The following is a 12,762-nucleotide window of genomic DNA, read 5'->3' as shown; positions in this document are numbered from 1 at the left end:
ATGGTGCAGCCTAAAAATCGTCTCGAAGTTCCGTCCAAGATGTGGGTGACGACGGTTGTGGTCATCGTGATTGTCCTGCAAGTTGCATCGACCACCGGACTCTTCATATACTTGAACATGTCAGTGGCACAGGTAAAAACATTAGAATTATTGATAACAGTGATTTGTGATACAGTGTCTTTATTAGTTGAAACTTCTGTAAAACTTTCCACTGGCACTTAAATATTGGTTTTATTCTAAATAACAGTGACAAATGAGACATTTTATGAAGTCTGTATTATTTTAAACTGTGCACTGTCAAACCTTTTAAATATATGTACTGGAGCTTTTATTATAGCACAAATCCTCCTGGAGATCATATGGGAATGGCATTAAAGCTCTTTCCTACCCCGCAGGCTGACATGCAGTCATTAGTATCAGGTTTACAAGTTTTCATTGTGTGAGCATTGCTTTATTTCTCTTTGTAAGTTTGGTATGGTGGTAATTTAGCATTAGGTCATGGTTCTTTGTTATTTTCAGTTGTGAGTCAAAAGGAATCAGGCTCGGTTTTGCACACAGAATTGCTAGAAATATTCTTTACGAATGTTTGTTGTAATTGTACTGTTTTCAAACTCCCCTATCAGTTTTTTGAATGGTGCTTTTTGTATTCTGATACCCTCTTTTTGTAATGCGTGGGAAAGTTGTCAAATCTTTGACTAAAACATGCCCCGTGTTAATGATTTATATTTTTTGAGCAGATAGCTTTTTTCCCATTGGAGGTGAAAACAAAATAACAACTCATTTTAATAATTTAACTTATGTATTTATTTAAACTAACAACAAAATGTATCTATCAGAAAAAGACAGAAACGGGTCTAGAAAGTGCCCCTCAAAGTTATACAAAGATGAGCGTAAATGCTTTAATTAAAACAGGAACGCTGTCAGTTTGCATTAGCATGTTAATTTCTTTCAGATCTTCTGCTTTATGAGAGCTCAAGGTCAGTGGTTTTGAGGAGAATGGTTTTGCAGTTTGGTCCGCATCATGAGTTAGACACAATCAAGGGGTCCTGATCCTGAAAACAGAAAGCCATACCAAAATGTGAATCGCAGAAGCCTTAGTTTCAGACCTCTACAGTCTAGTTATGTCTGCTTTTCTAGTGACAGAGAGATTAATAAAATTCTTCATAACTTTATCATCATAGAATGTTTGTGGTCTTAGTCTAAATAGCTGTCTGTTATGGGAACTTCTTTGTTCTCCAAAGGCCTGATTTTAAGGCTAGTAACAAGAATACACAGCAGAACATGATAGTTACTAGAAACGATTATTTTTTATATCTTTCTCTTTTTTTTTCTTACCCTTTTTACTTTTTAAGTGAAATGGTGAATCGGGGAGTTTAAAATGTATTTGGCACAGAAAAAAAAAACTATGTGACCACACATTAGGTCAAAATAATGTTATGACAATAAATGCCAGCAGATGGATAATGTGCTTCATGCTTCTTTGGAACTCTGGATGATCTCAGATTTTTCTTGGTTAAGACAATTGAATTGCACTCTGCCATTTTGATTGATCTAAAAAAAAAACATAAATAATTATCTATCGTAAATATTAATCATAATTTTTTGTTTCAAAACAGGCCATTGATCCATGTGTCTTTTTTATATATGATATAAATATTAGATCAAATATAAAAACATAAAAAAATAAAGTTGATTCAACAAACTGTCTCAAATAACACACAAAGTTGGATGGTTGGATTGGACGTTCGTGCAGCCCGTTACATTACAAACCACAGGAGAGGGCAAATTCTTCAGCAGGATTGCGCTCTTTCGCATACTTCAGCCTTCACATCAAAGTTCCTGAAAGCAAAGAAGGTCAAGGGGCTTCAGGATTGGCCAGCCCAGTCACCAGGTATAAACATTATTGAGTATGTCTGGGGTGAGATGGAGGCATTGAAGATGAATCTAAAGAATCACGATGAACTCTGGGAGTCCTGCAAGAATGTTTTCTTTGCCATTCCAGATGATTTTATTATTAAGTGATTTGAGTCATTGCAGAGATGTATGGATGCAGTCCTCTAAGCTCATGAGAGTCAAACACAATATTAATTCTTTTTCCACTGCACCATGACTTTATATTCTATACTGTACATTATTTCTGCTAAATGACGAGACTTTTGTCTAAGCAAAGACAAACCTTACTGTCCTAGTTAAATATCATGGCATGATCATATTTTATTTTAGTCAGATAAGCATAATCTTGAGGCTTTTGCCTTTCATATAAGTCACTTTTCATACCAAAGGTTCAACTAGAAGTCAAGTTTTTTTTTGCTGTTCCTAAAACTTGGATAGGTGACAAGACTTTTGTCAGGTAGTGTATATTTTTAGTGGATTGGTGATTTGAAAACTGTGTCATCAACAGGCTCGAACACAAGGAATGGTGGAGGAGCTGAGGTGTCTTGGTCTTCTGAACGCTATGGAGAAAGAGCAAGATGTACCCGATGATCTAGTCCAGCTCTTTGGAGAGCCGTGCATTAAACTAGCAGAAGGACTCAAAGCCTACATCTCTAAGGTAAAAGAGATTCTGAACATCAAAGAACATGAAAAGATGCTCAGTTAATGCAATCCAACATTGTGACTTGTGCTTCAAACCCTTCCGCACAGCCTGGAAGCAGGCACAGGTTTATCCAAGTTTATCCTACAAAGATGTAATGTGTAGTCATGAAAGCATATTAAACATGCAATTACACCAGAAGCCCTCTAGAGATGCACATGACAAGCGAGGGAGAAGCTGCAGAAACCACAAAGCCCTGGAAACCTTCAACACACGAAAGCATTCAGGAATGCATTGATCTGTGCCTTTTTGGGAAAATTGGGTACTTACAGTAGATGTCTGTTCTCTCATAAGTGATTTAGAAGTCATTTAAAACATGTAAAAGTGTACACTGTCATGTTTACTCTGCAATATACAGAACTTATCTGTAATAACTGTCATTTTCAAGATTCATTAAAATATATCTGACTGTAAGTTTATATAAAAATGTAGAGAAAAAATGCTTAAACAAATGCTTAAAGGGATAGTTCACCCCAAAATGAAAAAATTGTGCCATCTTTTACCCTTGACTCATTCCAAAACATGAATAAAAAATAAGATATTTTGAAGAATGTATGAAACCTGTAACCATTGACTTCTATAGTATTTGTTTTTCCTGCTATGAATGTCAGTGGTTACAGGTTTCCAACATTTTACATATACAATACATGATCATTTGTTTTCTATAGAACTAAATATAAAGCTGGTTTGGAACAGGTCAAGGGTGAGTAAATGATGGCAGAATTTTCATTTTGGGGGGAAATATCTCAACCTGGCAGAACATATTGTGCAATTTGTGCATAGCTCGGCTTTGAGTTTGGAAGCTATGAACATGTAATTCACCTAAACCTTTCCTCACTTTAATAAAGATTCATTTATGTTCAGGTGGTGTTTGTAAGGAATTGGATGCAAGCCGTGTACAGCTGTTTGTAAGAGATATATCCAGCTGCAGACCCACACATGTTTCAGGACAGACAATCCAGGACACACAATCTAGGCAGGGGCAACAGAGATATGGTTAATGTCAGATCAGTCTTCTTCTATTTTTTTTCTTGTTTAACAGCGACTAACTACTAAGAAGCATTATCGCCGCCTACTGTATTTCACAAATAAGGCGATCTAGACAGTCCATACTACGATTGCTATTAGACTGTGAACAGTTTAGGGTTTCCCATTTCAGTAATTGTTTCATTATTATGTCGTTACAATCATTTTAACATCTGTGCAGTTTTGGTACTCAAATTATGTAAATAAAAATATTTAGTTAAAACACTTATGACTTTATTCACATATCCACACAAAGAAAACATAATAGACCGTCTAATTGTAGGATTAATTCAGGATCTTAATGCTGACATAGTTTACTTTATCATTATTTAGAGTTAATTTGTCTGTATTACCATATTTGTTGCAACTATAATTACCACAAATTACTAGTACTTTATGGTTCAAAAACAATATATCACTTACTTTAAACTACTATAGTATTTAACGTGGGAAAACTTTAATAAAAAACCTATTAATTAATTTGAAAATTAATACTATTTTATCGCTGGAGTAAAATATATTTTTTACTACATATAAAGATGTATTATAGCCTGTACAAATTAACTTGCTATTATTTCCTTTATTAAAATAAATCTATTATATAAATCATATAAACCTGTCCAATTTAGATCATTTCTAAAAATCTTCAGCAAAGCGAGTATGTGCTCTACTGACTCTGTCAGATTAATAATGGCTGATCTCACGTATTATGACTGATAGAAAAATGCTCAGTCTATTTTATTGAATGGTGATCGGAAACATCGTTCCTCATTTGTCTGTCTCGATCACCATATTTGTGAATTAGTATATACTATTGTCTACACTATTTATTAACATTATATATAAAAATATACTGCTGATGACTGACCAAGTCTGAGAAGACTTTAATAACATTATCATCCGCCATGGCCATATATGGTTTGCCCCTGTCAGATTGTGTGTCTTAGATCAGTGGTTTTCAACTGGTTTGGCCATGGAACCCACATTTTTACATGGACATCAAGCTGCGACCCATTTTTTTAGGAGCTATAATATAATTTTAGGAATTATAATTTATTTGTATTTATTTGTTAACATACACAAGTAGTGACAGATAAATCATAAGAAAATCACAAAGACTTAAAAAAAACAATATTTTACTGCTGTCATTTAACAAAATGTATCAAATTATACAAATATTACATAATAAAAACGTCAAAGACTGTAAACAGTGGTTAGGGTAAGGAAAAGTTAAGTTACCATGAACTAAAATGAACTGTTCATAAAACATGAACACTGATCCGGTTGAACAGAACAAACCAGCAAATTCAAGTAAAATTATTAAAAGAATCACAACCATTTTAATAATAATCACCAGCTATTTGCTCTTCTGCTATTGTGTGGGCTTTCTGGGCCTTTGCTACACGGTGAGCACAGTAAGATGCGCAGAGTGCCTGTACTTGTTTTAAACATGAAGACGTTAGGCACTTTTGTGATGCTCTCAGCTCCTTTAGTCGTCTTTGAAAATAGTCCACCGGTTTATTCTTGCAACTGGTATGTTTGGTTTCTAAATGTCGTTTTAAATTAGAAGGTTTCATGCTCTCTTGTGTAAGCACCTCACTACATATGACACATTGAGGTTTTAAGCCTTTTTTTATTGTCAATTTATGTAAATCCACACTTAACATTTTCAGGGTCGTACTTGCGCTTCGACATATTTGTAGCTAAAATTAAATGAAATTTCACATTTCAAACGGTATGGTTGTCGCACGCGCATTTCAAAATAAAAGTCCGATATAAGCAAAAGAACTGAAAAATGTAACTTTTGTTGTTTTATTGATCACACACTCCGCGACTCACTGAAAATGTTCCCGAGACCCACTTTTCAGTCGCAACCCACCAGTTGAGAAACACTGTCCTAGATTGTGTGTCCTGAAACGTGTGTGGGTCTGCTGGTCTGCAGCTGGATATTAATGTTTTGAAAGTATACAGCACAATCTGCTGTTAAAACCAAAGTTTATAATGGATTCGAGAGAGAATAGAGTTTTTTTGGTGATAAAAGCTCGAATTAAGCTACAAGTGGGCGTGGCCAACCGTCACCATCTTGTCAGCGCATCATTTCTCATACAGCACATAATATCCTTGTTACCAAAAATGGGCAAAGAGGTGGGACTTGGGTGGTGCTGGAGAATAAAGTCAGGTTTCATTTTGCTTCATTTCCATTTTCTTTAGGGGAAGCACTCAATGTTATCTTAAATGCACAGATTTGTCAAGTTCAGCAGCTAGAATCTAGCTGCAAAGACATGACGGTGAGCAGCAGATAGCGTTCACTCAATTGACAACACTCTTAATTATGCAGAAATTTAAGACTTCATATAAATTAAACTGAGGAGCTTTGAAAAAATTTGCTTACCCCCGAGTTGTGATGAACTGTAATATTAGCTATATACACCAAAACCATTGTGTGGTTCCAGGCTGTAAACCTGTTTTTCTGCTATAAATTTGGCCATTTTAACATGGGAGTCAATGGAGATTTACTCCCTTTTGGAGCCAGCCTCAAGTGGCCAGTCAATGAATTGCAGTTTCAGTATTTCCTTAACAAGGGAGATCAGGAGTTGGCAACTTGATTTTTACATAACGTTACATCCACACCTATAAGTTTCAGTTAATCATTGTACATCTTCTATAAAATCTTCCACTGTACCTTTAAAAGCTTAATTGTGAGAAAATCTCACAACCATACCAGGATACTGTGTTCGTGATTGACACATATTAAATGTTTGATTTGGCTTGTTGTACTAAAAAAAATCACTCCAAATAAATCAAACATGATGGAGCTTGTTCCTGTTCATCTGTGGCTTTGATATTTTTGTTCCACTGCTGTCTTCCAGAAAACAGCTTGAACTGTCTCTCTCACATGGAGTTAAATGTGGAAAATGTTGATATGCTTCAGATGTGTAACAGTTTTATTCAACAGAATTAGGAGCGTTTTGAGTAATGTCAGTATAAATATGTCTTTTGTTTTCTGTATTTTCTCACAAAACCGAAGACATTCATGTTTTGCTCTCTTTTAGGTCACAGAAAACATAATCTCCAAACACACCTTTGAAGGTAACATGAAACCACAGGAATTTGATTGTTTTCCTTGTCAATTAAAGGAAAATCTTCCTGTTTTTATTGAACTGAAGAATTTTGTTTCGTTTTCAAGGAAATGTAGTGTATTCCCCTTAAAAACAATCTGTTTTATTGATGACCTTTGTTCTTTTCTGTGTTTTACAGAAAGAGTTTCTTTCCCACCAAGGACAAAATTACTCACCACTGGCAGCCCACGGCCGTCAGCTCATCTTACTCTCAGAGACAGTGGACTGCAGGGTGAGTGTGCCAGCATGTTTGGGTGTGTGTATTACAGGGGCCTCATGTCAGCAAAAAAAAAAAAAAAACAATCTGAAAACAATCTTAACAAACAGCTTCATTAGGAATTCAGTCGCATAGCAAATTTCTTGACTTCTTGCTGAACCGACATCTCAAGAAAACAACTAAAGAAAAAAAATATATGATGAGTTCAACAAATGCAAATGTTTTGTGGTCACAAACAAACCCTCAGTAGATTTCCTCAGTCTCAAACATGATTTAATCTATCCTTCAAGACATTCAAACATCTAGTCTAAAATTGTTTAGTGTAAAGATTTTCATTAAAACTTTAGAACATACTTTATTATAAGATGTACAGTGTATTATTAATATTATATCAATGTTCTGAACACCAGAGATGAAGTTCTGCCGTTTCCTACCTGTTACTCCTATTTTGTTCAATATGTATCATCATCATCATGATCATTCAGAATATTAATATTCTCAGTATTTTCAGAATATTATAATGTTGTGTCATAGATAAGGTGAAATTCTGTCAATACTGAAGAAGCGTTATCATAAATGAGGTTAAATTCAGTTGACTCTGTCATAAATGGGGTAAACGCTGACGAGCTGTTGTCATAAATAGGTAAAGATCTTCCAATGGTGAAGAACTACTGTTATAAATAAGGTACAATTCTATCATTGTTGAGAAAATCTCTCATAAATTAGGTAAAATCATGTCTATTAAGGCTTGGCAATTCATCGAAAAGTAATCGAAATCGACATTCAGAATCTATGATTGATCTTTTATTTTTCTCAATTGGATTGTGTGAAGTCACATGACCCCCCTCTATTTAGACTGATTTCTACTTCTGCGGCCACTCTGCAGGCACATATGATCTCTGGTCAAGTAGGACGATGGACCCATTCTTGAGCCTTCCTTTGCACTCTATTGATGACGATTGGATTGGAGCTTCATTTCCACTTTCTTTTGGGGAAATATTATAATGAATGCACAGATTTGCCAAGTTCAGCAGTTAGAATCTAGCTGTGATGAGGTGACTGCGATGAGCAGAAAGCACTCACTTAGTTGACAACACCCTTAATTATGCAGAGTTTATATAAATTAAATCGAAGAGCTTTTAAAAAATGTGCTCACCCTAGATTTGTGATGAACTGTAACATTAGCTATACACACCAAACAGTTTTTTGGTTTGGTTTTTCTGCTGTCAATTTGGCCATTTTAACATGGAAGTCAAATGAGATTTACTCCCTTTTGGAGCCAACCTCAAGTGGCCACTTAATGAATTGCAGTTTAAGTGTAAATCATTGTACATCTATAAAATCGTCTATAAAACCATACCAGGGTACTGTTCATGATTGACACAAATGTTTGATTTGGCTTGTTCTCAAAAAATGCCTCAATCAAGCAATAAGTAATCAAAGATAGTAGATAGTGTGCGTTTCCTTCAATTATTTTGAAATCAAGTAATGCACCCTTCATTCGAATATCTCTCACTTGTAATATGCGAGTATATGTACTGTAAAAAACTTGTAAGTGAACTCTGAGGGCAAAAAAATAAATAAATAAAAGAATCCTTCATTAATTGTTATCGAGTTAAAATGTTTAATTATTCGAGATTTTGATTTTAGGCCAAATTGCCCAGCCCTAAAATCAGTGCTAAGAAAATGCCTCATAAATGAGGTAAAAGTCAAAGAAGCTTGGTCATAAATATGGTACAGTTTGTGGATAGCTAGTATGCTTCGTGTCGAAAATGATGTAACTTCTCACTATGACACAAAGCTTACTCACTATTTGTATTGTCATTAATCACCCAATTTCTGTTCACTTCAGAGTTTTGGGTCAATTACACAGAATGCATCATTGAACCTAAAAAACGTGAAATGCATTGTCTGGAATAGTTTTGAAAAAACAATTCTCCACCAATCAAATAAAACAGTTGTCATACCAACTTACTATCGTAAACAATCATATATATTTATATTAGATGTCGCCCTTGTTGTCTATTGGGAGGAATGTGTCAATAGAGCCGCTATTTTAGTACAGGGGAGCCCTCCTTTGAAATGAATGAGACCAAGGTGCAGTGGAGTACTGGCCATCTAGAGCCAGAGATATACACAAATATATACATATATCTATGATTGGGAGTTTTCACTTTTCTACATCGATGGATAAGAGATCGCATGGGCATTGACGAGAAAGCGCATGTGTTTGTGTGCTTAGAAATGTATTATCCTTCCTCCCTGTTAAATTTCATCTAATCTGTTTACTGAAACACACACCCTCTCCTGATTTTACTTCTCATATTAACGGAGGGAGTGATTCGGTTGTCAATAAATCTCCGTTATGAACGACCTGTTCACTTATGCCGAGTTCAGACTGCATGATTTTCAAACTAGTCGTGTCACAGACGTTTTCACACTGCATGACTATCTGGGCTTGCATTTCGTCGCTGCTTTGTTTACACTGCAAGATGTATCGGTGACAGGGACTTTCACATTGCATGACTTTACTATAGGAAGAATCGCCGACAACTTCGTCTAAACTACATCTCACAGCCAAAAACACATAGTATATCTTCGGTTATGAACTACATAATGAGAAAGAATCCTTTAATGGGGTAGAAAATTTACATATTTGCTCACCTGGGTTTAAAGGGAATTAGCCATTTCTCCTCAACGTTGATAATAAACTAATTTCTTTCTGTATGACACGTCAAACAGACACGGTTGCTCCTGAGTCCTGTCAAACCTCCACTAGTTTTTCCTTCATTTCGCGGGTCCAAATAAACCGAAAAAGAGCGCTGTTAACTTCTCCCCCAGCCTCCCGCTGGCCTGCAGCAGGTATACACACACGCACACACAAGTGAAAGTTGCTTTCTCATTGGCTGTGGGCGATCGCTGATGTTATTTTCAGTCAAAACTCAATTCACACGGCATGATTTGAATCGCCGACAGCTCCAGATATTTAGCATGTCAAATATCTCACTGGCATCGGCGACTCATCGGCGATTCTCTCAGATCGCGTCTTTGAAAGTTCATACTGTGTGATTGTCACTCACGTGCACGAGCAGCGATTTGCCTGTGATTTCAGGCATTTGTCGGCGATTTCTCAAAATCTGGGCTAAAATCACGCAGTCTGAACTATGCATTTGCCGACAATAACACAAGTTTCTAGCACCGCAATATCTTGTTATTCAAAATTAATTTACATTGTTTGCTGATTTTATTTAACAAACCTAGCATTAGCATAGTATTTAGTGTGAGCTGTTGCTACTTTGATTTACAATCAGTGCAGATATATATATAATCTTTGCCATGATGACAGAAAATAATATTTTATTAGATATTTTAAAAGACACTTCTTTATAGCTTAAAGTGACATTTAAATGCTTGACTAGGTTAATTAGGTAAACTAGACAGGTTAAGGTAATTAGGCTAGTTATTGTATAACAATGGTTTGTTCTGTAGACTATCGGGTAAATATATAACTTAGAGGGGCTAATAATTTTCTCCTTAAATGTTTTCTTAAAAATTAAAAACGTATTTATTTTAGCCAAAGTAAAACAAATAAGACTATTTCCAGAAGAAGAAAAAAATATTCTTAGACATACTGTGAAAATGTTCTTGCTCTGTTCAACATCATTTAGGAAATATTTAAAAAAGAAAAAAAATTCAAAGGGGGGCTAATAATTCTGATTTCAATACACTGTTCTGCTTTTTCACAATTAAGAACCAATGACCATAAGAAAAACAAAATAGGTATAATATAACACAGTAAATGCAAAACCTAAACAAATAAGTTAATAAAATTAATTAATATATTAACAACAACAAAAAAACTAACTATAAAAGTAATAATAACAAACAAATCTTTTTTCCTCTTCTGCTTCAAGATCAAAATTGTCAATATTATTCAACAAAGGTTTCCATGTTTTGTAAAAAGATTTTAAAGACTCCCTTAATGAAAATCAAATTTTTTCCAACTATTAACACCCAAAAAATTATTTTATCCATCTGTCATATGAAGATGGAGAAAGTTGTTTCCAAATATCCAATAAACTATTCAATAATGTGGTAAAAGCCACAATGTTCTGTATTGTTGAAGGCAAATTTAGCTCAAAAGGAATTCCGGATAATGCTGTTTGAGGGTTTAAAGTGGCTGATATGTTAAAGGTTTATTAAAAGTATCGAATGCTATGCTTAAATTTTAACCATACTTATTTTCTTGGTACTGTCACTATTAGGTAAAATTACTTCGATTTTAATAGTTTACACACTGGCATAATAATACTGACTTGTTAAATTAAATTAACATGACTTTCAAAATGGGATGTTGATAACAGACAGACAGTACACTTTTTGTTGCAGTCATATATGTTGTAATATTTCTTCCCAGTGTTGTCGGTTACAGAAAGACTAATAAAGCTTTTATATAAGAAGCCACTTTCTCCAAAATGATTGAATTCTGACATAAATTCATCGCACGCGCACGCACTTAGTCTTGTCAACATTTTAGAAATAGTTTTTCTTTTAATTGAGATGGTTTAAAATGTTGTTTATAATGAGGTGTATGAATATATAATATTTTAGCTCATATTTAACTCAATATTTTAATTCATTCTGTCTAACGTTAGATATCCGTGCTGTTGATCTATTGAAATTTTCATTCCAAAATGGCCGCCGCAAGACAGTAGCGACATCTAGTAGCTGTTTTCCAAATAGCAACAGAGTGTCGCCTCTTGGTGATTCTATGCTCTTTGCTTAAAGGGAGTTTGCTATTGGTCCCGACTCACTCGTTGTTATTTTTAAAAAGCTCCAACAGTTGGAGAAGCACTCACAGCTGAGCATTTTTGGAAGAGTATTGTTTTCAGCAGCGCAAAACATTTAGGTGGACTTTCGTCCTTAATAAAGGATTTCAGGTTCAGAAGCAAGATTGAACAATGCTACTGAATACCGAACTGACCTAAGTGTGTTGTATCTTCCAGGTACAACATCCCTGACCCCTCAGATGGACCTTCACCAATCCTGTCGCCATCCCGTTCGTTCCTGGGGAAACCAGAGCTTTGGTTCCCACCTGCACAACATGACCGTGTCTAACGGCCGCCTACGCGTCCCTCGAGCCGGCCGCTACTACCTGTACGCTCAGGTCTACTTCCGCTATCTGACCCTCTCAGTTGACGATTACCACTCAGGCTCCGTCAGCCATCAGGTGGTGCAGTGCGTCTACAAGAAGACGGCCTACGCTCGCCCTATCCAGCTCCTGAAGGGTGTGGGGACCAAATGTTGGTCTCCGGATAGTGAGAACGCCCTGCACTCCATCTACCAGGGAGGCTTGTTTGAGCTGCGAGCAGGAGATGAGATCTTCATCTCAGTGTCGTCTCCCACAGCTGTGTATGCAGAGGACTCCTCCAGCTACTTCGGGGCCTTCCTGTTTGACCTCTGAGGGACACGTGTTTGGGGCTTGTGGTCTCATTCCAAGGGAAAGGAAATCGTTCCTGTCGGAGGGCCCCACGTGGGAACCATGAAGAGAGGAAAGCATGGATAGCCGGATGGCTTTAAACAGCCCTGGAATGGCTAAACATCTCTTATTTTTCAGAAAATCATGAAGCGTTTGTGGTCAGAGGCGACAGTTTGACCTTCATATGGTGAATGATAGACAGATTCAGAAGAGCGGACTATCTCTGAACTGGCATGTCGCAAGCTTTTGTTTCTAACAAAGAAGGAAGACCTGTAAATGGGGACAATGACGTTCTGTATTTAATCGCTTAAAGAACCACTAGTTCCTT

The 12,762-nt window shown here is 36.0% G+C and overlaps 1 protein-coding gene across 1 annotated transcript; it reads left to right on the top strand.

Moving 5' to 3' along the window:
- Window positions 1–12,419, top strand: tnfsf10l3 (tumor necrosis factor (ligand) superfamily, member 10 like 3). Its single transcript, NM_001042713.1, is given in 5 exon segments — window positions 1–132; window positions 2,402–2,551; window positions 6,673–6,709; window positions 6,878–6,970; window positions 11,962–12,419. Coding segments are annotated over 5 exon segments (870 nt in total).
- Window positions 12,420–12,762: the final 343 nt, after the last annotated feature.

The sequence above is a fragment of the Danio rerio genome, chromosome 21 (genome assembly GCF_052040795.2).
Source record: "Danio rerio strain M-AB ecotype USA chromosome 21, GRCz13ab, whole genome shotgun sequence".
NCBI lineage: Eukaryota > Metazoa > Chordata > Actinopteri > Cypriniformes > Danionidae > Danio > Danio rerio.
This window is presented reverse-complemented; position numbering and strand designations above follow the sequence as displayed.